The sequence below is a fragment of the Vigna unguiculata genome, chromosome 9 (assembly GCF_004118075.2).
Source record: "Vigna unguiculata cultivar IT97K-499-35 chromosome 9, ASM411807v1, whole genome shotgun sequence".
In the NCBI taxonomy this organism is placed as follows: domain Eukaryota; kingdom Viridiplantae; phylum Streptophyta; class Magnoliopsida; order Fabales; family Fabaceae; genus Vigna; species Vigna unguiculata.
Window position 1 is genome coordinate 35,046,013 of NC_040287.1, and position 27,961 is coordinate 35,073,973.

Consider the following 27,961-nt stretch of genomic DNA (forward strand, 5'->3'; position numbering starts at 1 on the left):
CATATATTTAGTGAACTTTGCCACAATCATGTGTTCCTACTCAATGTCAAGAAAGCCATGCACTCTGGCTTCCTTCTGTCACAGCTGAAAGAACACAATTTTGGGACAAGTTATATAAGCCATGTGAAATGGCTAGCAAACACATCAATTTACTCTCTTCTTTAGTGAGGAAGGATATGAAACATGATTTTCTCTACAAGAGGGATTCATGCTACAGACTACAAAGTTAATTCCTGTTTATCCTTCAACTTGTGAGTGTTATAACATAATATTCTACATATGGTGCTACCCAAATTTAAAACTAGTTATCTTCAATTCCACAAATATCACACCAGAACATATTAGTGCTGAATAATCAAATTCCTTATACCTTTTTTGTGAGCATCTAGTTAAGAATGTTTCAAAATAAAATTTTAACCAACCAAAAGGACTACCTTTAAAGTTTAAAGAACCACCACAAACTTCAATCCTGAATATAAATGATAAAAGAATCACAATCAATCTATCCTAAGACTATGAGGTCTCAAAATGCTAACCAAGAGCACAAAATTGTGAAGCATTAGGCCATAATAATACACGGCAGAATACCTTGAAAACATATTCAAAAGCCTAAGCTACAATTTATGACATTACAAACGGATGTGATCATTCCAGAACAGATGAACTGATATAAAGTTGCAGGCTAAAAGAGAAAAATAATGGTTATACATGCAGGCAAAATTACTTGTCCTTTCTATAAAAAGGTTGAGTAGAATAATTTCAACCTTTGTCTAACTGAATGGGATGTTGCCATTAGCAGAAACATGAACCCAAATGACAAGCTGTGTTACAGAACAAAGATTCGTCCACTTAAACGTTTTCAAGGAAATGGAGTTGGTCAACAACAATTCTCAGAAAAGGATCTTAGCGATAAAACGATCTTTACCACAATCAGAAAAGAAATAAATGACAAAATCTACATGGTAAGGACATATACAATAATTAACCAAAGATAAAAACAATAGTGAAAGCAATTAAGATTTTAATTATATTAAAAAAACAGCATCATCATGATAATAATAATAATACTAATAATCCAACTATAACTGTATAACATCTAATTTGCTTTTGCATCCCCAAAACACCAATGCAAAATTGTCCCTTTTCGATGTCTTTGATATCCCATTTACAGAATAAACTAAGCAGCTGCGGACCAGTTAAAGTCCAACATCCACGAATTGAATAAATCCCCATTCCCACCCTCTACCACTAGCACTGCACCAGCACCATGTACAGGTAACACCAACATCCACCCACAAAAAAAAAATCCTAAAGGTTGAGCTAACTCAACATGGCTGTAACCAATCATACCTCACCCTCTCAAATCCCTCTCCATCGAGGGCTCGGAACCGGCACAGTGGGTGAGAGCGGAAGCGGCGGAAACGCCAGCTGTCCGGAAGTTGGGGAAAACAGAAGCCCCGGCGAAAGCAGAGGGTAAGACGCCAGCTGCGAATTCAAGCACCCAAACGGCACAGGAGAAGACGGCATCTGAAACGAAGCTTGCAAAGGAACCATGGCTTGCTGCTGCGATTGCTGTGATTGCTGCTGCTGCTGCTGTTGTTGTTCTTGTTGAGGATGAAGCTGGGGCGGCAAGGGAGAGAAGCCAGAGAAGTGTTTGGGGTTTGAACCGACGAGATTCTGCAGATCGCGCATGTAGGCGGAGATGGGGGACTCGGCGGGCGCGTGGACGGTGGGGAACGGCGGGAGAGGAGATAACGGAGCGGGGGGTCTAGCGAAGACGGAAAAGTTGTTGAAGGGGACGGAGTTGGAGTTGACGATGGGGAGTTGAGGGCGGGGGAGGGTGGTGGGATTGAGGAGCGGAGGCGGGCGGTTGGTAATCTGCGGCAAGGGAGGAGGGCGAATCCGCTGGAGGCGCGAGCTGGGAGGCTTGGGCTGTTGAATGGGCGGAGGCGTTGAGATGCGGTCGTGCGCCGGCGAGCCCGTCAGTCTCTGAACGACATCCCTGAATTCGTTCTTGTTGATGTTGTACACCGGTGGCTGGTGCTGCAAGTTCTGCTGGGCCTGCGGCTGCGGGTTTGGGTTTTGAGGCTGGGCCTGAGGCTGAGGCTGAGACTGGGGCTGTGGCTGTGGCTGTGGCTGAGGGTGAGGATGATCAAAGGTGGGTTTTTTAATGATGGGTTTTGAGATCTTTTGAGAAAGCTTGTTGAGGTGCCTGAGGTATTGATCCCTGGTGTTGCTACCAGAGCTTGTGGTTATACTAGTATTAGTAGACTCTGCAGAGGGATGACAGCTTTTATCCATTACAATAAAACTCTCTCTCTCTCTCTCTTTCTTTCTCACTCTCTCACTCACTCTCACTGTGTTTTGTTTTTGTGTTTTGAGCAGAGCTTTGTTGGTGGGTTTGTGTGTGTGGTGGTAGACTTCCTCTTATCGCAGAAGCCAAGACAGGACACTATATACTATACACCACTACCAACATTTTTTTTTTTTTCAAATTTTTTTTCTAGGGCTTCAAAAATGTGGTGACTGGTCACATTTCTCCCAACCTCCCCCAAAATAAATAGTCTCTATCTATTTTTTCCACCCCCAATCAGCAAGAAGACACTTTCAAAAAAAAAAATTTTAAAAAAAATCCTGTCTCTTTTTTGTGTCCCTCTTTCTCTTTTCGCTGCTTTTTATATGTTTTTAGAGCTTAAAAGAAGAGAACAGACAACCATGGCAAAAGAAAGGAAGAAGAGAAGTCATTTTATTAGTTAATATGTTTTTGTTTTTTCTTTTCTTCTTAAATAAATAAAATAAGATCTTGTCTGTTAAATTAGCATTCGTCACGTCAGGTTATGTTGCTTGCTCACGCTGGACGCAAGGGAGAGACACAAAAATTTAAAAAACAAAAACAAAAATTGAAACGCGTGGTTTTGGACTGACATGAAACTAAATTCTGTTTGATAACGGCTAAAATAAGGTTAGTTAATGAAATTTAATGGCATATGATTTGGGTGGAACTATTTTTTTAGAGAATCTAACCGGATATTTATTTAGAATGGTTCATTAATTCAAACATGAAAATTAAATTTAAGATAATTTTGTTTGATTATGGCACATGATTGGTTATTAGAGTATGTTTTATGTTTTAAAATAAAAGGGCGTTTCGTTCACGTGGTTAGTTTGAAATGGAGTGATCCACTTAGGGTGGTCAAAGTTGTTGTTAGGGTTACGAAATTGGGTATGACACAGAATCTTAAAATCATAGAAGGCGAAGGTGAATGATGGTTAACCCAAAAATAGAAAAAAGCAGAGAAAGAAAAATATAAATTTCAAATGTTTGCTTTGGGATAAGTATTTCAGTCACAAGGTACTACTGTACACAGCACATTCTGTGTTGCATTTGCATAAGATAATCATTCAAGTTTGATAGAATATAATTATTAAAACATTAATTATCTTCTATGTATAAAAAAATTTAATTTACTGTCTCAAATTAATATTATTGTTATTATTTTGGAATAAAATTATTATATTTATTTTGAGAGAAATTTAATAATTTATCATCTCAAATTAACTAAAATAATTATGAATTGATTAATCTGATTGATAAATATGATTTATAATTAAATTTGAATTTTTCTTATTTGGTATTATTCTAACTAAGTTAATCAATAATATTAATTTCAAATAACATGTTTATTTTCAATAGACACAGAAATTAAATAATAAGTATCATTATTTTACTTTATAAGAAATAATATTGAATTTAGTACCAAATATACTCTTTGCTTATTTAGAAGATAACTTTTTTTTTCTGATGAAATATAGTTAAAGATTTATAATTTAATTTATTTTTTAAGTAATTATCATACTTTCATTATATTAATTTATGCAATAATTAAAAAAGGGTAATATAAAAAATCTTTCTTTATTAATATTTATATTTTAAATTCTAGTCTAAAAAACATATCATAATCAGGATACTAGTTTAAATATATAGTATAATATAAAATAATGAATTATTATTTATCAATATCAACGTGTATGTAATAAAAAGATATTAAAATTACATTTATATTTAATAAAATTCTACAATTGAATAATATGTAATATTGTAAAAACTTACAAGAAATTACAATACCAATGAATGTGTGTTACAAACATGCTACTGACAATAGAAAAACACTAAAGAAATTGTATGATAAGATTAAGACATAATTCAGAAAAAAAATTATAATTTTTTGTTTACAGAGAGAAATAAATGAAAATTAGTCTAAATAAAAGTTATTCTACAGATTAATTTTATTTTTTATGATATTTTATAATTATGATTTTATTTAATAGTCAGAGGATAATGAAGTGTTCTATGTCTTTAAAAATATTTATATTCTAACTGCAAATGTGTATTCTTGTCTTAATATAATTAATTTTATTTAAGAAAACAACATTAATATTCAAAAATACAAACGTTAATAATGAATATTTGAAAGAGATATAAATTTTGAAAGGTTGATTTGAAAGGTTTATCGAGCACAGGATTAATTAAATTTTGAATGATTTTGATGAGGTGGTTGCGAGAGCATTAGCGTTTTAAGTATGCAATTAATGGGATTACTATTTCCAAAAGGTTTTTGAATATTTGCTATTGTGGTCAAAAGTCCGTTATTATGTACTGTGACGGTCAGTGATTCTATGGAACAATTTTGCGAACTTCCAAAGCTCTTTTGACCATATCTCATCATAATTATTACCTCTAATTCTCTTTTCTCTCAGTACTTCCAACAGTTTTTAAAAAATCAAAAAATAATAATAAATAAAGCTGCAAAAAGCTGATATTATATGTAACATCTTCTAATTCATTCTATGTAACTTTTAGGGGAATCTGTTTCTATCATCAACCTGCGCTTTGCCTTTGGCTCACACAAAAAATATATATGTTGTTTATCATCATTCTGATTTTTATATATTGTTTGGCTTCATTAAATTTCAAGTAAATTTAATTTTTTTAATTAAATTTTATTCAAATTTTATTTATTTATTAATTAATACTTTTTTATAATTAATTTTTTGTTAATTAATTTTTTTAAAGGAATAATGTAATTGTTATTTATTCTTCATTTGTTTAAGAGTGTTATTAAGATACGAGTTTTAAAAATAATTAACTCTAAAAATTTAATTGAAAAATATTAAAAATTTAATCTAAAATATTTACATATATTAGAAATTTGAAACTTGATTAACCTAAAAATAATTTAACCATATATAATATTTTAATGCAAAAATATTATCATTCCTAATAAAAAGAAAGAGTAAACTGAAATAATATAGTTTTTCAATAATTGAAAAATAATTATTTTACAAACAAATTTGAACGAATTATATTAAAAAATAAAAAATATAATGGTTACCTTTAGGAAAAATATTATGCACATATTATTTTATTAAAAAAATTTGTGAGACGATCATTTTTTACCTTTTTTTTCAAATATAAAAAAATTATTTGTTGTAAAAGATGAAATAGTTTAACTAAAAAATAACATATTTTAAAAAATATGTAATGCTATAAATAATTTAATTTAAATACTTGACTGCATTTTACTCTTTTAATTAAGTATACACAAATAAAAAGTAGTCAATCCCTTCAAATTAAATAAAACTTACTTCTTTTCAAATATAAAATTAGATAAAACTTACTTTATTTTCAAATATAAATGTTACATGTTATAACATTTTAGTTAATTTTTCATTATTATTTTAGCACAGGTGTTACATGTGTCTATGCGGTTTTTAAGTTTCAAGAGAAAAAATTAGAAATAATAGTAAAAGGTACATAAATATTATAATAAAAATAAAAAATAAAATGAAATCTGTAACAATTTTAAAAAATAAAATTAATATAATAATTATTATTTAAAAGTCAATTAAATAATGTGTAAAGAAAAATATTTTTTTATATATAAGTATAGATTTTTCTCTTTCACTTTTTTATTTTATTTTACACTTTTATAAAAAATATATATATATATATATATTATTTTTAAACTCAAGTATTTTATGTCATAAATTCATCACAAGTCCTCAAATATTTGAATAAAAAATGAGAATTTAAAAAGTTAAAGTAAAATAAATGGAACGAAGATCAGATTTGTGTAAATGAAAAGAAGAAAATTAATTAATTAAAATGCTTAACAAACACATACTTAAATTAAAATAAAGAATCAACAGTAATACAAATTATTCAAGTTTTTTTATTTTTATTTAAAATATCAATAAAACAATTAACACTTTTATCCTTTTATAATATTCAACCTTACAACAATTAATACTTTTATTCTTTTATAATATTCAACCTTACGTCCTTTATACTTTTTCTTTATAGTTATATAATAATTGTAATTTAAAGTACGTTTATATATTCTAAGAAGAATAATAAATGTATAAGACCAACAATTAATTTGGATTTAAAAAAAAATTATTAAAATTATCAATTTATTTTTATTCAAATATGTATAAACTACATTATTACGAGACAATATAATATTCCAACTTTTATGAGGTTAACAACTTTGTATATGTATAATAGGATGTTTCATTTAGTGTTTGGTGTTCAAATTTTCAATATATAAAATATATTAATATAGTATTACGACTACAAAATAAAATATTTATACAAACTAAATCTAATTACATACATAAACTAATCACTTATTACAGCTCTCCATTACCTTCTACTAAATTAACTGATGATTTCTCATTTTTCAAAAGTGTTTTTAAATCTACAATCACATATGCTCTTACCAAATAGAGGTAATCATCCCACGATAAAAACACAAAAGAATGATAAGCTACTGTAATAAAAGATTTAATCAATTCACAATGCAGTTACTTAAGTCATACACAATCAATCTATTTCTTATAGAAATCTAATGCTACGACTCAATTATCCAAATACAAACATTGATGTCACACCCTAGTAAGCTATTCACTTGTAATGGCCTACGATGCTCTGCAGAGTGGTAGAATTACCACACACAATGTTAGTCCATTAACACTTTTATTCAAGGTAAAATTCTTAGGCTAGGACCTTTTGCTCATTTCACCACATACTTCATTCCTCTCTACTTGAGAATTTGAATAGTTATTAGAGCATCAATATAACTTTCGGATGGGTCCCTACATCAATGCTTACATTGTAACAACCATTACTAATTCTCCTTGAATTAGTATCAACAATTGCTAATTCATCAATTATCTCCAAATCAATCATTTCATAAATAGTAATGCACAGTTACCACAACACATCAAAATTTAGCATAGAAAATAATTACTTGATTCTTCTGATGTATTCACTCAGCGAGACCATCCATTCGCTAGGCGAAGAATGCACAAATGTTCACTCACTCAACAACTGAATGACTCGCTCAACAAATAAATTAATGTAACTCACTGAGGTAAATTTCTCCAAATTCACTCAACGAGTGTATTCTCACTCAACGACTACAAAGTCCATAAGCTATCTGAATTTGGATTCGCTTAGCGAGTACATTCTCGCTCAGCGACTATCAAGTTAGTAAGCTCTCTGAATTTGGTCACATGAATAAGATTGAAAATGAATTGAGGAACATATAAAACATTAGACAAGAGTTGTGAGAGGTTCCTATGTATGCAATGTGAAAAAGAACTTTATTTGATAAGTTAGAAGAACTTATTCTATCAAAACTAAATATTGTTCCTTAACTTTGGTCAAGTGCCGATGATGATAATAAAATAGCTGCAAAATCTCTTATATCTAAATTCAATATATGTATATAATATATAATGTTCAATATAATGAGCATGGAGAGATTTTATGGGATGTGACAAATAATGCTAATTGTTCCGAATCAAGTTTGCCTAGTGACATCATTAGAATCAATCACTCCTCATCTGAGGTATTGTCTGTTTTGGAGCATGTTCTTTGTACAGTTTTTTTCTTTAAAAGGTGCATTAGAAGGTGAAAGGAGAAATGAATATTTAAACTTTATTTGTTCTCGACTCTTAAGCAGTGTGAGACTATTGAACGCGGTGGGAACACTACTTATTATTTACATGACAAAAATATGTTTAATATTATATATTCTTATATTGAGAAATCACACACTAAGAAAATAATAACTTCAAGCAGAAGCACACCCACAAATAAGAGTATAAAAATATAAATAAAAACACACGAAATTTGATGTGGTTCAGCACCTCAAGACCTACATCCACAAATACTAAGCATAAAGTATTACCACTCAAGCGCAATTTTTTGTGGACCAAAACTGCAAACCCTTCCTAGTGGAGTTTTTCTGACAAAAACTGCAAACCTTCCAATGAAACACAATTACTCAAGTCCTAAGAGACCTATTGAATTATAGTGACAATTTCAAAAATAACTCTTTATTTCTATATTACTTTTTTGGTACTCTCCTTTGTATCACTCATATATAAAACTTTGATAAATATTCACTTGAAAATCAATCCATAAAACCTAAATTGTTTAAAGTTTTTGGCTTAATGAATGATCTTTGATCGGCAGAGAGAGAGAGAAGAGATAAGGAGTGTAGTTTTGAATATTTATATTTTGTGTGGCTGTGACCCACATCTTGGATTGATTTCATTTCACTAGGCAAATGATTAAGAAACGAGGTTCGGAAATATGAGTGGGTAAACTTTTTCCAGCCTTATGTGATGGTAGTGTTTTTTCATCTTTTATGAACTTGGCTTCTGGACACTTTTGACTGAGAACACAAAAGCAAAACCTTTGTATATATTTTTATACCTATTTTTGTTTTTTTTCTGCTTGCTTCTTAGAGGGAGTGAGCATTGGAATCTCAAATATGTCACTGATTAATTAGCTTCTCCTCTCTCCTCCTTTTTATATTCATTCTTACATCTCACTATTTCTTTGAATGTTTTGACAACGACATTAGCTTTGCTTGTCGCTTTCTAATAAATGTGTCATCACAAACTTCATTTCTTCTTGTACTTAGTCTTTTACTATGATGTCAATGAATCTCTCTTTAAAAATAATTGAGATATATTTAGAATTAATTCATTGTGATGATATATATTAAAGATTAAGTAACAATGATATTGGGACATCTTGTTTAACGAAATATGAAATATAAGCTTAATACGAGATCAAATTGTAAGAAAAGTTGTACATTAATGTGAATTGTTTTTTATTGAGGAGTGAATATTCAGAAAGTTTTCTTATTCACTCTGTTAAGGAGATAATAATATAAAAGATCAAATTGCATATAGTACACAAAAATATAAAGAAGTGAAATTATAAAAGAAAGAAAGACATAATTATGTTTTATATTAATTAGATTTTACATAAATTTACAATAGTTTCAATTATCATAATCTTATTAAAGTTTCAATATATTAAATAATGCAATCATTCGAGATAGACTAATTTTATGAAAACCTATTACAAAAAATTACACAATTATATACAAACTGTGAAAAAAATTCCTAGGTGTACTAAAGATCAATTATAGATAGCAAAAAGATATAGAAGCATAAGAAATTGTTAACCTTCAACATTCTTATAAAAGTTTATATAAAAGAATTTAACACAAATATAATAACTTAATAATAATAATAAGTTATATTTTTTATACACAACTGATATTTGTCGATAAAAAATTATAATTTTTTATACTATATATTTTTATAAAATATTAAAATATTTTTAATTAGGTTTAAGATGAAGGTAAATTTATTTGTCTTTATTTTTTTAAAGTGCTTATTTAATAAAATAAGTAAATTTTGTTTATGTAATGTTTCTGCACAATTTGCTAATTTTGCAATAGATATTTTTCTACTAATTTTTATAAGACAATCCTATGTATTTAAAAATCAAGTATAAATAAGCTGGTCCAAAATGACACATTTAAATAAACATCATATTTTCACTGCCTTGATTTATTTAATAGTTAAAATATCTTAAAATACGTTCTTTGAAAAGATAAACAATTTGAATTTATAAAGACATACTCTCTATATATAATTGTATAACGTTTTAAACAAAATATAAGTTAAACAAATTATACGTTAAACAAAATATACGTCCGTATGTCCGTATAAGGAACACTACTACTTATTAAAAAAAACGTTTATCAAAAATACTATTCATAAAATTAGGTAAAAACTCTAAGAAACATAACTGACTGAACTGAAATGTCTCAAATATAAATTCTAGAGGATTCAGGACATATAAATAAAATACTACCTAAGGAGAAAAATATAAATAATTGTGGGTTGTTTGAACTTGGAATATTATAATATGCACAAAAATTTACCTTATTTGCAGCAGTTATATATTGCAAGTATTCATTCCTGCCATTTAGTTCTGATAATGATTGGGTTACTTCCATAAAAAAACAAAATGATATTAGTTTTTGAGTTAAATGATAGATTAGAGTTTAGTTAAAGAGTTTAGTATTATTCATAAACCATAATCTTAAAAAGAAGACAACTAGAGAGAGGAGTGAAAAATAAGGTTAGGAGAATACTGGTGATACCACAGTTCTTCCACGGAAAGAAACCTAAAAGTAAAATCCAAGAATACGGCTAAATCAAAGGAGCTTTTCTATTTGTCAACATGCCACGTGTTAGAGATTTATTAGTCTCCGTAATGCAATAATTGTGTATTGACAATAATCTTAAATACTAAATGCAATTTGTTTCTCTCCAACCTAATTTAACTTGAGGAAATGGATAAATCTAATATAACTACTATATATATTATTTATATTGATGTATAAAGACATTTTTTTGTTGTTGATGTACACATTTTTCTTCTGAGTTTATATAAAATGAAGTTGTAATCAGTGAAGAAGACATATAGAATGAGATCCACCTTATTATAAAGCTTTATCTTGATGGTGCCAATGCTGATGAGATGGTGGAATGTGATTGATTATCTTGGTTTTGATTTATCCTCACATTATTAGCCTGCTAATATAAGGTTTTAATGGTTACATTTACAAAATATAATCAAAACCAAAATGTTGTATGCACAGTGGATAAGTTGGTTCACATGCTATTTGTAAAAATAAAAAATGATTTTTTTTTTTAAGAATAATCAAAACATAACATCGTTTTATTTTGAAATAAAATTAATTTTTAATTTTGAAACATCTTTTCTAACAATTTATATTACTACTTAAACATTCACACAAATAAATATATATATATATATTTTCAAAAATAAAAATAAAAATTTTCTATTTCACTGTTATCAACCTATCATTCTACCTAGAAAACTTTCTCCTCCTTCGTAAATACTGTCATCATAAATTAAACAAAAAATAAATAAAAAATAAAAGATAAGCCAGTATCATTGTAAGAAAATACCAAATTATCAACAAAGTTTTACTAATGTGAAAACAAATCATCAGTAAATTATAATTTATTGACGAATTTTACCTATAGATTTTAATTATCAACCGATATTTTCGTTGATAATAAATTTGTGGTTAAAATTCGTTGATAATATATAATTTTATTACCAACAAATATTTTCATTGTTAAAATGGGTGCTAAAACCCCACTTAAATATTGATCATGTTGTAGTAAAGATCACAAGTAGATATTTTTATAAAAGTTTGTTAGTAAATCTATTGGTAATTGAACTTTTTGAAATTCTATCGATAAATCAGTCAACAATTGATTTTTAAATTTATCGATAAATTCATTGGTAATTAAATGTTTTAAAATTTGTCAGTAATTTTTTTGATAAAATGGACATAATTTTTTTTTTGCCAAATTTGACAAGAATGTGTTATAAATTAAATGGAAACGAGTGAGAAGGATAAGAGACAAAGAAGAAGGAGAAAGAGGAAGAGGAGGAGGAGGAGAACCTACGATGACAAATAGGAGACAACCACAACAAGATGGTGATGACAACGACAACAAGGACGACGATAGTAACAACAACGACAAAGAAAAAAACAGCAGGATGAGGGGATGAAGAGGAGAAAGAGGATGAAGAGGATGAGAAAAAAGAAGAAGAACAAAAGGATGACCCAAAGGTGGTGGATACAACAACGATGATGACAACAACAGATAACGTTAGTGACGACGAATAACATAGAGGAAGAGAATAAGGAAAAAGAAGAGTAGAAAGAAGAAGAAAAAAAGGAAAAAGAAGAAGAGGAGGAAAGATACCAACTTGAGATATTTACCAAAAAAAAAGTTGTCACTGATTACAAACAAGTGATTATTGACAAATTTAGACTATTGATAATTATTGACATATTTTTAACCCGTTAATAAAATTCATCAATAAACATTTTATGGACAAATTATCGTTAATAATTTTGCTTTAGCAACAAATTTTTGTTCTTACTAATAGATTTTGTCTATTGGTAAATTCAATTTTTCTTGTAGTGTATTCTTTATAAAGTTTCATACATTTGCAAATTCAGACCACTCATGTAACTACACACATTTACAAACTCATTCATTCATTAATAAAATAAGTTAATCATTCACCATCAATCTGACTAGAGTGTTTGCACAAACTAACAAAACTAACTACCTTTCAAGTCATCAACTATTAACATTATGTCATCATAGACATGCGACTTTACTTTCGACAAACTCACCATTAAGTAAACTTAGAGATTTGCACCTATCGTACTACATTCACTCACACAAAGCTACATGCCAAGAATTAAGTCATCCTCATATGATCGAGTAAATTTCTTATTACCTAATGAATACAGTTCTTTTCACATTGTACTCTTGGTTATAGAAATCTCCATCAACTCTCACCACCTAATAATTTTTCTATGTGAATCCAATATGAGCAGAACGAGAATAATCTCTTTTCAACATGATATTTCTTTTTTACATACTACATTCAGAGTTCCATTTCTTTGCTAAGTACTTTTGTGTTGTCTTCTGCTGAGCATTAAAAACACATTGTTTTGGTACTTTAAAGATAATTTTAATATATTTTAAAATTTTAAAATTAATTACCATTAGTGTATTTTGAAAACACAATAGAGGAACAACAGAAAAATATGAGTAAAGAATCTAAACTCCTACATTCACATCACATAAATATCACATCAACGATATATATACCATCTTAGTTTCACTCAACCTCATACATATACTCAAATTCTAGAAAATAGACTACTCCTTACTCTACTTGTCTCATGTATCATAAATCATATTGATGTCAATTACTGAATTAATCCATCATATCTCAAACAAGATCATTAATTCTATCATTTATATATGGATATACATTTTTAAAGAATGTATATTACTTTTCCAACTCCGAGTATATAAAACTCAAATAACATAAAATAAGAAGAACATTATTTGTTGACATTCTATAAACTTTTTATCCCATTCTACAACTCACTTTGTTATTTTTATATTCAATAATTTGATTTATATTCTAATTAAATGACTTAATTCAACGTATTATCATTATTTAGGATTACTATAAGAATGTAAAAGAGCACCATCAAAACATCTTTTCTCAAACAACAACGTAGTGCATGTTTTTTTTCTTAACTTTAGTTGATATTAATTTATCAAGAGGAATGTATTTTCCTTTGGGTGCATAACACAACTGAAATATCTGAACCAAACATAGTTTTAGTGTGTATTTAAATTCCTGTTAGGAAATCAATTTGGATTAAATGTGTAGTACTGCACATTTTATTGTAACTTTTGAATGAACTAATTGTGAAGGGAATTTTACTTTTAATTAGATTTGAAAAAGAAATGGTACGCATAATGACACAATATTAAACAAAATTAGAAGTTGGTATGAGTATTGTGAGTGAAATCCAAACCTAGCTTTCATTTGTAAACTTGATTATCCAAATTGGTGAGTTTGTATCTTTAGGTTTTGAATTGAGGTATGAAGACGATGGATGATCTGATTTCAGGTTTTCCCAACTTTTTGAAGTTGTGATATCACCATCCATCTTATCCTATCCAAAACCTACTATTATGATATTATCCTATCATTTCCACCATAATTTTTTACTTCGCCATTCAACAAAAATCATCATTATAGATCACCATGGTGGGTCAACTCCATTCAAAAAGAAAAAAGAAAGATGAACCAATAAATAAATAAAGGGAATTTCTTGTACTTTTATTTGGCAGCAAAAAATAGAATAAAAAGATAAGCTTTAACCACGGGAACACATGATAATAGCGAACATGGATAATTTTTATTTTCACACCATGATTTTCTTTGTCATAAATATGTTCGAAAATGTGATTTCTAAACCTTCTGATTTATAAATTTTTTACTTCTATATTATGCAATCAGAAAATACTTTTTCACAGAAAAAATGTTAGATTGCATAATATTAAGGGTATTTTAATCTTTTACTAACGTTATGGAGGTGCAGAAAGAAATATCCTAGAAAGCCCAACCCAATTGGCAGACGAAAACAAACAAGCCTTGTAATTGGGCTTGCCCATCTATTTGTTGAACTTCCCTAATGAGCAATGCATAGATTAAAATTTCGTATGCTAATAAATAATGAAAATTGTGTTTGTTGTATGTTTCATTTAGATACACTTTTTTTATTCATTTGATATTATTTAGTATTTATTGAACTTTTTATCATTTCTGATTTTTTCCCAGTTTTGACATTGGATCGTTACAATTTAAAAATAAAGGAATGGAAAATTTGACGATGTCCTAATAATATTTTTTAATTGCAGTAGAAGATAATAATATAGGTTGGTAACAGTCTTTGGGCTAATAGAAGTTGTAATTTTAAACAATCCCATACAAAAATACCTAACTCAATATTTTGTCATGGTCCATTTTTAGCAAGTTAAAAGAAGTAGTAAACAATATAAAAATATTGCTTGAAGTGGTGCTAGATAAAAAATGAGTTGTTTGTCCAAAATCTGAGGCCCAAATACAACCCATAATTAGTTATAACAAAATATATATATATATATAAATTTCAAAATCTGTTTATATATATGTTTTAAAATTAATTAACTATATTAACAGGATTTCGAAACTAAGTTGTTCCCTTAATCGATTTGAAAATTTGATCATTTTTTAATCGGATTTTGAAAATTGATACTATCTAAATATTTAAGATATTTTAAAAATATTTAGCGTTTAGAAGTAAAATTGGAGGTGTCGGGAGAAATCCCCAAACTAGCCCATATTATCAATAGCAAAAACGGGTCATTTTTTAAATTTTGGGTGAGATATGTGTTTATTTTCACAAAAGTAAACTATTTACTTTATGATAAAAAAAAATTCTCAACTATTAAAATTAAGTGAATTTAGTCGTTAATAAATTTCTTATTGCCAAAACACTTAACGTTTAATTTTTTATGTAATTATTTGAGTTTTACAACAAATTTGAAAGATTTAATTAATTTTAAGTTTTATTTTTTTAAAGATTAATTGTATATTAAAATTATTTTTTTTATAAACACATGTGATAATTACTAAATATTAATTATATGTTTAATTATCTCAATTATTAATAAAATTTAAATGAAATTAATAAATTAATATTTTACATTTAAATTATACTTTTTTTCATATATTAAGATACGTAAATATTCATTATATCGAATTAACTATTTATCATAATAAATTATGATGATATTTTCTATCACTGATATAGAGGCTCAAATCCCATCATTGAACTTTTTCTTTTTTGTGAACACAGTAGTTTTCGTAAATAAAAAAATTAAAACTACTTATAATGTGTTTGATTTTGCGGATATATATATATATATATAATCTCAAAATCAGTTTTAAAGTAAAAACTTCACACGTCAATGCAAAGTAAATAGTATAAATTTCTGGATTAGAGAAATCGATTCGACCAAAATTAATTCTTCAACAAATACAAACTTAATTTAAAGTTGAGTAGAATTAATTTTGTTAAAATAGAAATAAACATAGAAAAAATATTTGAAGAAACCTTGCATATAACTATTTGAATGATTGTTATATATAATAATAAGTTTGATATCTATCACTACTTTTCTAAAATCCCTGTGTAGTTAAAATTTATATTCAAATTAATTTAAACTAGTTAAAATGTAATATGTGATTTTTCATTTACACGTTTTTTTCATAAAGAACATAATTATAACATTTTTCTATTGTTATATTTAGTTTTTTGCAATTAAACTTTTATTATGACGAGAATAGAATGACAAATGAAATTGTTCCAATGAATTGAAATAAATAGAGTCATGAAAAACAATTTTATATTTTTCTTGTTTTGTTTACATGAATACATGAATTGAGGATAAATGGAAGATTAGGCTCTGCCACAGACTCTCCAAAACAGAGAGAAAACGATGATGATGGGTTTACTGGGTTGTTCTTGCCCCAACCAAACAACTCTGAAACTGTCTTCAATTCCCACTTTCTCTTTCTTACCTTTCCTTTTCAAAAATTCAACCTTTTCTTTCCACAAATCTCCATTGCCACGCTCCATCAAAGCTCTCTCTTCTGCCATCGTCCGAACAGCTACCCCTAAGGCCCCTCAAGACCAGGGTCGGTGCCAGAGTTTCTTCTCTTTCACTTTACCTGCGGAACTGAATAATAAAAAAACCAATTTGGTCCTTGCAGGTGTGAAGCTTCAATGGAAGGCCACGGTGGACTTCAAGTGGATTAAGGATAATAAGGAAGCTGTTGCTGCCAACTTAAGGAACCGTAACTCTGACGCTGATTTGGATCTTGTTCTCCACCTTTATGACGAAATGCTTACTCTTCAGAAGGTTATGTCATGTTACGTTTCTCTTCGATTTTTTTCCTCTTCTTTAAACTACCAGTTCTGAATAGATTGAAATGTAGCAATATGCAGTCCATTAAATGTCTTGTTCTTCATTGATGAATACCTGCTCTTTCTCGAGTAAAGATAATGGGTGAATTTGTTGAGCTTATTTCGTGGCTTGTATTTGAATAAAGTTCTCTTGTTAATTATGCTTACACGAGAAATAAACCATCAATCTTTAGTGGTTCCTAAAGGAATAAATTTGTTTAAGTAATCCCTAGAAATATTGAAATTTTCATCACCTTAGTTCATCGGACATTAATGGTCTAACTTGAAGGATTCTTACATGAGAGAAATTCAAAGATGATTTTTGCACATGAGAGAAATTCGACTCATTTTACCTTCGAGTTTTTTTTCTCTTGCAAGTGTTTATAGAGAAGTTTATTCATATGAAACAATTTTTTTTTTTAAATTATGTTAAATATAAGCTACCAACCGTGGATTAAATGCTTGAAAGATGGGTATTGGTGTAATATCTTCAGCTCTTAGTTCTCAATGGCTTGGCTAATGTGTTTCTTACAGATAGCAGGAAGTTGAGAGGGTTCGTGGAGAAAGAAATGCAGTTGCTAACAAGATGAAAGGAAAATTAGATCCCTCTGAGCGTCAAAGATTGATCGAGGAAGGTACTTTTGGTGCTATTTTTCACCCAACTGACATTTTGGGTAAATTTCTTAAAACTGACGCATTTTGTATGCAGGGAAGAATTTGAAGGAGGGACTTGCTGCTTTGGAAGACGACCTAGTGGAGCTTAATAATAAGCTTCAGCAGGAAGCACAGTGTATACCAAACATGACACATCCTGATGTTCCAATAGGAGGGGAGGATTGTTCCACCATAAGGAAAATGGTATTTCAGTTATTAAAAATTTCTTCCTTTCTTCTTCTAGAAGAGAAAAGATTGTTGTTGATGATGTCCATGCATTGATTTCTTTTCCTCAAACATTAATTATTGTGAATGTGTAACATTTTAGGTTGGCAGTTCTCCAAATTTCAGCTTTCCTGTCAGGGATCATGTCCAACTAGGGAAGGAGCTTGATCTATTTGATTTTGATGCAGCTGCAGAGGTATACTTAGATTAATTTAAGGCATTAAAGCACCATTTATTTGGCGCTTGGCAAAATCCGGTATCATTTTAAGTTGTAGGGTTATATGTGAAATGTTGCACTGTGAACCTGAAATGGTATTGGAATCTATTAAATTAGTATCACTTTTATTATTTTCCAGGAAATGGATGCGTGCCTTGAGGTAGCATATTCTCTTATGTGAATGTATCCAAGAATGGTTTTGTATATGACATGAAATTGACGAGGTCTTGAACTTTTCTGAAATTAAATGCTTCATCTCTATCACTGTTCTTGTATACAATATTAAGACCTCATTCTCAGTTCTAACTCTGACAATAACTTTAGATATTAACTTTGATGGTAATTTATTCCTTACTTTTTATTTGAATCTTCAAGATGAAGTCTAGATCCTCAAAAGAAGAACTAGGATATGATTGGCAGTTGACTTCAGTTTGTCTTGGATGTATATCTAACATGCTGCTTCACAGGTCAGTGGGTCAAAGTTCTACTACCTGAAAAATGAGGCAGTTTTGTTAGAGATGGCTCTTGTAAATTGGACACTCTCTGAAGTGATGAAGAGAGGCTTTACTCCATTAACAACCCCTGAAATTGTGCGATCCTCTGTTGTTGAAAAATGCGGATTCCAACCACGTGGAAGTAATACCCAGGTTTGGGAGTGTGTATCTCTTAACAATGCTTTCTTTCTCAACATGTGTTATTAAATTATTCTTGACTTTCATGATCATAGACATAAGATTCATAGCTCCTGACAAACATTTTTGCCAACCATTTACCCGCTGTTAGAAGAATGTTTCCTTTTAGTCCTTCCGTTTCCATCTTGTTTTATATTTTGGTAGAGTTAAGGGCTACAAAGGTCGTACAATTATAATCATAATACGGTTTCCAACCTTGTTTCATGATGCAAAACATTGCATAATCATTTAATTTTTCCTAAAATTTCCTTGTATTTCCTGTTTTTAATTAGATGATTGAAGTTCATAGCGTCTGTTGACGTTCTTGCCAAACATTGAACAGATTTATTCCATAGATGACAGTGACCAATGCCTCATTGGCACTGCAGAGATTCCTGTTGGTGGCCTTCATATGGATTCCATACTCTCTGACTCATTCTTACCTTTAAAATATGTGGCATTTTCTCATTGTTTCCGTACGGAGGCTGGTGCTGCTGGCACTGCTACAAGGTTCGAACATTTTTGTTACTTAGCTATTGATTTGACCATGGATTTGAATCCCCTTAATAATTTTCAATTTTTTTTAATACATAGGGGAATAAAAACCATTAAATGCTTTCTTTTGTTGCATGTATTAGATAGATATTAGATTGGACTCTACTAAATTTTTTTAACCAGTTGAAATTCCTATTCTGAATGCCTTAGAGTACACACTAATGTTAGTGTCTTCAAATATTTGTTTTTTCTACCTTTTCTGATCATAATTGTCGCTGTCTACTGAACAGAGGTCTTTATCGAGTTCACCAGTTCAGCAAGGTTGAAATGTTTATTTTCTGCCGCCCCGAAGAGAGTGAACATTACCACCAAGAGCTGATTAAAATTGAAGAAGACCTCTTCTCATCCCTGGGATTGCATTTTAAGTGAGTGCTACTACTTTTCACTTTTAGTTCTTACACTCTTTCTTCATTGTTTAACATGATTCCATTATTATTATATTTATTCTAATAACTAAGCTTCTATGCAGAACTTTGGATATGGCCTCTGCAGATCTAGGTGCACCTGCTTATCGTAAATTTGATGTGGAGGCATGGATGCCTGGTTTAGAAAGGTTTGGTGAGGTACTGCAACAGCTCTTTCCTTTTTCATCTTGCAATACACATCTCTACACTTTTTATGGCCATTGGGCTGAGATTCTTGTTTGAGTTGAGTGCAATGCCTGGAAGCATGACTAGTCAAATTAAAAAGTTCAAGATATTATTAAAATAATTCCAGCACAGATCTTACTATAATGTTAATATATCTGGAGTTTTTAATTTATTGTACCTGTTGATATGACCTCTATCACCTGTAGATACTATTATTGTGCAAGTCTTAGTCTTGCTTGCAGTAAGAGAAAACTTCATTTTATTTATTTGTTAACAATGGTTAGCAACTTCATGCTATTATTCCCTTATACAAAAATCATGTGGTTTTCAACATAAGTTGTTGAGGCTTGTTATTGTGACAGATCTCTAGCGCCTCAAATTGCACAGATTATCAGAGTCGTCGTTTGGGAATAAGGTATCGTCCTTCATCAGAAGCACAGGTGACAAGTGGCAAAAAATCTAAAGGGAATCTTGCTCCACCACAGTTTGTTCACACATTAAACGCAACAGCTTGTGCAGTACCACGGATGATTATATGTTTGCTTGAGAATTACCAACAAGAAGATGGATCTGTTCTTATCCCTGAGCCCCTCAGGCCTTTCATGGGTGGCCTTAGTGTCATAGCCACAAAATCATTGTAAGTGATCACAGTATTTGTTTCCATTTGGAGGATGCTGTTGCGGCAGAGTATACTATGGTGATAGATGAGTTCAAACAGTTTTCCTTAGAATGATATTCTTACAAATGATCTTACTGATTTTTTATCCTTACAAACTAGAGATGTTGTACTTGTTACCCCTTTTTCCTCTGGAATGTAGCCACACAAATTTATTTGACATCTAAAATTAAAAAAAAAAAAATAATGTATTGAGAACTTATTTAAAATCAGTTGAAAAAATAACGAGAAACAATTTTTTTTATATCTGCAAATCTCATTTTATTTGACATCTAAAATTATGAATGACGGTATAGGCATTTTCACGATAACAATATTTCCAAGTCACATCAAACACAAATGAAAATATATAAAGTTAAAATTATATAATTTCCAGTAAATAAATATTTTTTTTATTTATTATGGATTAAAAAACTTATTCCGGAAACTTGTAGAGGAAACGCATGTGTTAAACGGGCCAACTGTACAGGTCCATATTCATGAGATGACCAACTATAAAGGAGGACCTAACTTCCTGCATTCGATAAATCTTCCATGAATAAATTGCGTAATGCGTTTTTTAATATATAATTTTTACATCTTCAAATTTAAAAGGAGAAAGTGAGATTTTTATTAAAGTAAATAAAAAAATCCAAATAAATATATTGCTGTTCCAAACCAATAACGACGCAGAGGGTAAAGAAAACGAAAAAAAAAATTGCTTCACTTCAGGACTAACAATGCATACGGAACTATCAATTATGTGGGATTAATTAAAAATTGTAATTCCAATAATGAATTTGACGAAAAAATATATTTGCAGTGACGTGTGGTTTGAGTCCGTGGCCAGATCTAAAATGCTTTACATAAACAAGGAATGGTCACCGAATGAATCAAAGAATCATGCCTTCCAAAAGACCCGATCACACTCAAGAATCTAACGTTCTCTTCCTCACCAACTTTTAATATCAAATCCTGCACCTTTCATCTTCTTTCTTTCCCCTCCCTACTTCCTTTTCTTTTCTATTGTTGCATTTTTTTTCTTTCTTGTTATCAATATGTACACTGTGCCAACATAAAGGAAAAATATTTTCCTTTATCTGGCCTACCTATACTGAGAAGCGTTTATCGAGAGTGATTCTGTCCGACATAAACAACCAGGTAAAGGGTTTGCATAAAATGTTTCTTCTGACCGAAACCTGTCCAAGCCCTTTGTTCCAGCAACGGGTCCTTTTCTCTTTCTGAAGAAGCCAAGCCTGTTCAACAACTCATCATAAACACCAAGTCATAACCAAATTTTTTCCTTTTTCATCAGCATTTTATCAAAATTCGTAACAAACTATATTCTTGTTCAAACTATCTACTGGAAGAAAAAAACCGGAAACATAAATTAGTACATACCTGTCTAACTAACAACAACAAACTTGTTTGACAAATATATTTATGCATCTCCTATCACTTACCGTCTTCTGTGGAGATCGATAATTTTATTAGACAGTGTTTTCCCCTCGGTCATTGATCCATTTTCCAGTTTATCAAACAAACGAACAAGCCCTTTCCTGATAACAGAAGTGAGGTCAGAAAGAAAACCTCGTAATGATGTACAACTTTTGAAAGAGAATCTCACCTGTCGGGAGATATTGTTCTTCCTCTCCCGAGAACTCGACGATGCCCTTCAACGGCCTTCGCCATGTTTCCAGGGTAAGAATGTACAAACACATCACTTTCAACTGATACAATATAGTCAATAGCAGCCATTTGAGACCCATGACTAGAAAAGGGTTGAAGCTCCTCCATGGATACCAACTTTTCCTGAAATTAGTCATAGGTCATCAACATCATATCAATGCATTCTCAGATTACTGCTATTAAGTTAAAATGTGTTCATAAAATGCTTTATCAATATATTATAATTGCCTACCTTGTTCATTAACAGTGGATAGCGAGATCGCAGGTCAGCCATATGGAACTCACCACCATATATCTCCCCAGCGGCAATATAAATTGGAGTCTTTGATGGGTATCCAAGAGCAGTAAGAAAAATTCCAACTTCCTTTGGAGTTAAGGGGCAAAATCCTTTCGACCTCTCTTCTATGGGATTAATGTATTTTCTTTTCCAATAAGTAGTATTCTCTCTACAAATTTGGAGCACCACGGTAATTATCAAAACATCAGAAGTCAGGTAAAGACAGAAACATTATCAATACCTGATAAACCGTAGCTCTTCAGATTCAACTGGAGATAATTCATGTGTGCACCCACTAAATGCAAGCATGTCCTTCTCATAACGTAAATGCAGTGCAATATAGGGGCCGAATGACCTCATCCTCTCCACCAATGTCTGAAAGGATCCAAAAGGTATTTGAAAATTAAAATGAAAATCCTAAGATAAAGGACAGAGTATGAGAAAGCAAACAAAGAAACGTTAAATATCGAATTATATACTTTTCCCATTTTTTCAATACGAGGAGAGAAACGAAGAGCTTCATAACAAGCACGGCAGCGAAGCTTCTGAATATCTGGAGGTAGATTGTTATTTGCTAACCGAGAATCAGATTTGGAAGCTCGAATTATCTTTAGAGGATTTTAAAAATAAGATGGTCATACAATGTTAGAACTTAAAGGAAATGAAAAGATCAAATACGTAGCTGTGTACACACCAATCAGATTACATACATTGAAACTATTCCACAAGGCAGCAATCTCATTCTCATAGTAATTCATACCAGACCAGCTTTTGAATTGCATGACGATTTTGGTTGCGTTAACCAGTTTCTTGGGAAGCTTCTTAATGATCTTTATATCATTAGCCAGAGAACTAATAAACCACTCATCATCGAAGATATCAGAGAAATTGCTGCAGATCAAATAAAAGGCTATAAAATAACTTACGTAAAATCCAAAATAGAAAAATATAATGGAAAAATAGAAACGCAAACGGGATTTAAAACTTACCTGGTATCACGCCAAAATGATTTTTTATCAAGTTCTGGAATCACAAGAGTAGCATTGATGATACGAGCTATAGCTACCATATCACATATCTGTAGTAGAGGAAACAAACTTTCAGATTCTAGCAATACAATGGTAAAGAACATCCAAATGTGACATGTTCTCTAAATTCAAGCTTTTGCAATCAATTAGACACTTTAGCAAACTTTTGTCTTGAAGTGACGTGGAAGTAAAACTTCTCAGCAATTAAACTCGTAGAGAACTTTCTACCATCTAACAACAATCAAATAAGAAGATGAAAATTCAACATGGAATAGGCTAAGTCGTTCACACTAAAACTATGTTTCATAAGAGATTTATCCAGAGAGAGAGAACTCATACCCCGGAACGCATTTGGTTTAGCCCTCCATTTGTATGAACTGAAAGGTAACCCCGTGACCTTGTCGGAGCTGGGTAAGCAGTTATAACTTCAATTAAGGACTGAAAAACAAATCACACTCACAAATTGCTACACATGTGCAAGTTTCTTACTTGTGTAATTAGGAGTAGGCTTCGTGCAGGTTATAAACCCGTGATTTGGTGGAGGCTTCCACAATTTATCGTAGTCTGACTCCTTTCTTGAATCCTTCGACTACAAAACCAAAGAAGTGAAAACAGAGAAAAAGGTGCATGCACAATTGCTTTGCAGAATTTAAAATATTTCCGACACCCCAACATAGCTGACAAGCACTAAAGCTAAACCAGAGAAGTCATTTGACCGTACAATTTGATGAGATCAATAAATATTAGCGCTTGGCAGTGAGCATAACCAAAAGAAATGCAATTAACAAAGAAGAAAGTCCCCCAATGGTAGACGGGAAAATAAATTAAGAAAAAAAGAAGAAAACTTCTGCATTAGGATGGTTTTCCAACAGATAGCAACTTAATCAACGATAAGCAAGTGAAAATAGTACATTTATGATTTATCTCTCATTCATAATACATAATTTTTGGAAAAAAATATAAAGTTTTCCTACCCAGTGGATTTCATTTCATAGTCACATTCAGAGCATCCCAAAAACAGAGAGATCAGCAAAAGAATTCTAAGAGAATATAATGATCGAAAATACAAAACCTTGGGAACAGAGAGCGGAGTCTTGAATAGATAGGGCGGAACGAGTTCTCGAGTCCAGCTTTGCGGGTCATAAAACTGCCAAATATAGAATTTGACAAAAAAAAAAAGATAGAAACAAGAAAAATGGAACTTTGATGAGTAAACCACAGAGTAAGAACTGAAACACCAGAATCTTCAAAAACAAAAACCCGAAAGCCAAACTCCCACTCTTTTCCGCATTTGTAGGCGGTAATAGCAATCTAGTTTAAGTCCAGAATTACTGAAAACCGAATCTTTTCAAAGAGAGCCGCGCAAAATAGATTGATTGCGATTGAATTAATAAAAAAGAGAGTCTGTTAGAGGCGAAAAACAGTTAGAGAAGATGAAAGAATTATGCAGAGCCCTAAAAAGGGTATTTTTGTTTGTGGGAAAGAAAGAAGAGAGGAACAGAGAGAAGAGACACACCGAGGGGATCTTGTCACTGAAGTTGTGATGAGTGGGCGAAGGAGAAACGTGAACGTGAACAAAGAAGAAAGAAGTGACAACTATGGAGAATATGGAGGCGGCGAGAAACCTTCTGAGCATGCCCAGTGGAACCGTTCGACGCTTCTGCTGCATTGGTCCTCTTCTCTCTACACTCATCCAGGAAACGCGGAAACTCGTTATTTTTATTTTTAGTATTGAACGAGTGAGTGAATGAATGAATATGATAAAAGGTAGAAGAAAACAAGGTTGGACAGTTATGTTAAGAAGAATGAGATAAAGAAAAGGAACCTCGGAGTGTGGGGTTCTTCGTCTTCTTCATGGTTTGGTTTGCAGTGAGGAATAAAAAGCGCTGCTCTGTTGCTGTTCGGTTTTGGCTTTTTCTCAACGTCGTTGCCACCTTGCATTCCTCGCTTTTCCCTATTTCTCCTTCTTTATGTCTAATTATAATACTTATTATTTTCATTTTTTTTATTTTACTAACGAAAATTATATATTCTGTTTAAATTATAATTAAAATTGTTCGTGCTTCATTCATGGTGGTTTTCAGTTGCAGATCTCCCTCGCCACACTTCCTCAAATCTAAAATCGTGGGAAATCAATTCTGAATTGCTCCAAAAAGTTTAACTCATTCTATAATAAATTAATTAGAAACTATTTGTAAAATAAAAATTAAATATTCAAAATATTAATTTATCGTGAATTTTAATTATTATATCATTTACACATTACAAAATATGCATCTATCGTGTACTTTATTTTAAAGAATCAATAGTTATTCTATGCAATATACAAGTTAAAATAATACTCTATTAATTTATAATACATAAATATATTTAATGAGCTACATAAGCATTTCTTTTAAATAAAAAATATATATATTCATTAAATAGTAATGACCAATGAAAAGTAGATTATATAATTCAAAATTATCCAGAATTTCAAATTTATAATTTCCATAACTTGAACCAATTACCAAATATATATAGAGAGAAATGAATGTAATGAAGAGGCGTTATTAGTTTTAATATATTTTGGTAGGTTACTAGTTTAAATCTAAAAACGAGGTTTAAACTTTTAAATATTCCATCGCACTAATCAATTGGTATGATGCGCATATTATTTGGAACCTGACCACTATTATTCACTTTGTCAAAAATTTTATACATTTACTGGGACAAAAAGAAAATACAAGGTATCACTTTCTTACTATTTATTTTTACTATGTGGAATTAAAATGGTTCATTAAATTGAAATAACCGCACTTGTTATAACTATAAGTTATATTAGGATTTAAATTTATAATAAATAAATATTTTAAACATGTGTATTAAAGCAGTATTTGAATCTATGTAAGTAAACAGTTTTTTCTTTGACTAGTATCAAATATGGCATTAATTACATATTAAATAATTATTACATTTCACAAATACAATAAAATTTAATCAAATATTTGTCTTTTACTTCACCGCATCAAAATATTATTAAGTAAAGTCAATTCAAAGCTTAAGAGTTTAATATTGATGCTTTATCAACAAATCCTAAATACAATGAGATGAAAGAAAACAAATATAACAGAGATTAAACTGTTTCCAAAATATATATGCATAAGGAAAATTTTAAATTATATATATATATATATATATATATATATATATATATAGAGAGAGAGAGAGAGAGAGAGAAAGAAGTGTAAGAGAGGAGAAAAAATCAAATCACACATTGAATATCTTTCAATTTTATTATGTTTTTACAAAATTTACTTTTTGATTTGAAAGTTACTTTCTTCTTATAAATTATATTTAAAAAAAATATGCTAATATACAATTATTTTATACATCTTTATTTATATAGACCAAAATCATCTTAATACATATTTTTCAAAATATGATAAAATATAAATTATTTCTGACATTTTTATTGTTTTCAATTTTAACAAAATTTAATATAAATAATTAAATAGTATGAAAATGTTTAAAAAAAAATCTATCTAAAAATGTAATAAACGAAACTTGCAAAAAAAATATAGTATGCATCAAAATTTGAACATTGCAATTGAAATTTGATCTAATAAAAATTAGTCATCCTAATTATAATCAGTGAAGAATTTAATTGATTATATTAATATATATAAATAAGAGCTAGTGGTAGGTATTAGTGTATGAGAAAGTATTTTTCTGGATACATTTTGATGAGACGGTGGAATTATTGGTTGCATTGAATTGCAGAAAGTAATGCGCATGATGAATAGATTGATAGGAGCATACTTCAATATGCTTTGAATTTACATATTCCATTCCATCTTCATCATCATCGCGACCTGGGAATAAAAAATATAACCTTCAACCTCATAACTTTACCTACCTAAAATGTTGAATTCTCTCCAAAATCTGGTGTTGTTCTTTTGTTATATTTTAAAATTATATTGATTTTAATATATTAGATAAATTAGTATATTTTAAAACATCACAATAATTATATATATATATATATATATATATATATATATATAATATCTTAGTTTAAGTTTTATAACAATTCTTTATCTTTTACTACACATTTTTTCATCTCTCTTTTAATTGTTTAGTTTGTTTTATATCATGAGATTCACTTTCATCTTCAAGGAAATTTTTCTCTTACAACAACTTTTGTGTGATTATATTCAAATGATATACTATTAATTACAAATAATCAAATATTTGTGTGTTTTATATTTGAATATTTCAATTCTTTTTAATATTATTATTTATTTTATTTTTTCATAAAAAAATATTTTACCTTAATTTCAAATGTTCATGTTCAATCGCATAAATTTTTTATTTAATGTGTAATATAAAAAAGTTATCTTTATTATTCTTTTTATCCTTAATTTTTGTTTGATATGAAAATTTGTTGTATTGTTTAAAAAATTTTCATTATATATTAATAATTAAACTAGATTAATATTTGAAAAAAAATTCTTAAATTTTCAAGGTACTTTCATTGTAGTTTAATTATGCCCTTGATTATACATTTGTTTTTGTTTTTGTGATTTCATTAAATGATATAT

General features: G+C 29.8%; 3 protein-coding genes across 5 annotated transcripts; 1 reads left to right on the top strand and 2 right to left on the bottom strand.

Moving 5' to 3' along the window:
* Window positions 1-1,046: 1,046 nt before the first annotated feature.
* Window positions 1,047-2,535, bottom strand: LOC114162191 (VQ motif-containing protein 9). The gene has a single exon (XM_028045996.1). The coding sequence runs from the start codon at window positions 2,299-2,301 to the stop codon at window positions 1,360-1,362; it is 942 nt and encodes a 313-aa protein (XP_027901797.1). The 5' UTR covers window positions 2,302-2,535; the 3' UTR covers window positions 1,047-1,359.
* Window positions 2,536-16,278: 13,743 nt separating this feature from the next.
* LOC114162152 (serine--tRNA ligase, chloroplastic/mitochondrial) lies at window positions 16,279-20,565 on the top strand. 3 transcript variants are annotated; one of them, XM_028045941.1, is made up of 11 exons: window positions 16,279-16,549; window positions 16,625-16,773; window positions 17,359-17,452; window positions 17,527-17,675; window positions 17,800-17,892; window positions 18,053-18,073; window positions 18,381-18,560; window positions 18,928-19,094; window positions 19,370-19,504; window positions 19,609-19,702; window positions 20,092-20,565. In XM_028045941.1, exons 1-11 carry the CDS (start codon window positions 16,351-16,353, stop codon window positions 20,368-20,370), a joined length of 1,560 nt encoding a protein of 519 aa, XP_027901742.1. In that variant the 5' UTR covers window positions 16,279-16,350; the 3' UTR covers window positions 20,371-20,565. The 3 variants fall into 3 exon arrangements, with proteins under 3 accessions (XP_027901742.1, XP_027901743.1, XP_027901744.1); XM_028045942.1 differs by lacking the exon at window positions 18,053-18,073; XM_028045943.1 differs by lacking the exon at window positions 16,279-16,549 and having other exon boundaries at window positions 17,352-17,452.
* Window positions 20,566-21,443: 878 nt separating this feature from the next.
* Window positions 21,444-25,299, bottom strand: LOC114162912 (O-fucosyltransferase 7-like). The gene is made up of 13 exons (XM_028046907.1): window positions 25,204-25,299; window positions 24,895-25,061; window positions 24,451-24,525; window positions 23,868-23,967; window positions 23,718-23,785; window positions 23,340-23,428; window positions 23,061-23,241; window positions 22,830-22,958; window positions 22,592-22,725; window positions 22,306-22,519; window positions 22,012-22,196; window positions 21,848-21,943; window positions 21,444-21,640 (listed from the first exon to the last, which is right to left on the bottom strand). Exons 1-13 carry the CDS (start codon window positions 25,232-25,234, stop codon window positions 21,490-21,492), a joined length of 1,620 nt encoding a protein of 539 aa, XP_027902708.1. The 5' UTR covers window positions 25,235-25,299; the 3' UTR covers window positions 21,444-21,489.
* Between the last annotated feature and the right edge of the window lie 2,662 nt (window positions 25,300-27,961).

Coding starts and splice junctions, on each gene's coding strand:
- LOC114162912 (XM_028046907.1), bottom strand. CDS start 25,234: ATGAAGAAGACGAAGAACCCCACACTCCGAG. Junction 23,968..24,450: donor CTCCGCTCTCTGTTCCCAAG/GTTTTGTATTTT, acceptor TTGGTTTTGTAG/TCGAAGGATTCAAGAAAGGA. Junction 22,197..22,305: donor ATCCACTGTTAATGAACAAG/GTAGGCAATTAT, acceptor GACTAATTTCAG/GAAAAGTTGGTATCCATGGA.
- LOC114162152 (XM_028045941.1), top strand. CDS start 16,351: ATGATGATGGGTTTACTGGGTTGTTCTTGCCCCAACCAAACAACTCTG. Junction 16,774..17,358: donor AAATGCTTACTCTTCAGAAG/GTTATGTCATGT, acceptor TACAGATAGCAG/GAAGTTGAGAGGGTTCGTGG. Junction 17,676..17,799: donor GTTCCACCATAAGGAAAATG/GTATTTCAGTTA, acceptor GTAACATTTTAG/GTTGGCAGTTCTCCAAATTT.
- LOC114162191 (XM_028045996.1), bottom strand. CDS start 2,301: ATGGATAAAAGCTGTCATCCCTCTGCAGAGTCTACTAATACTAGTATA.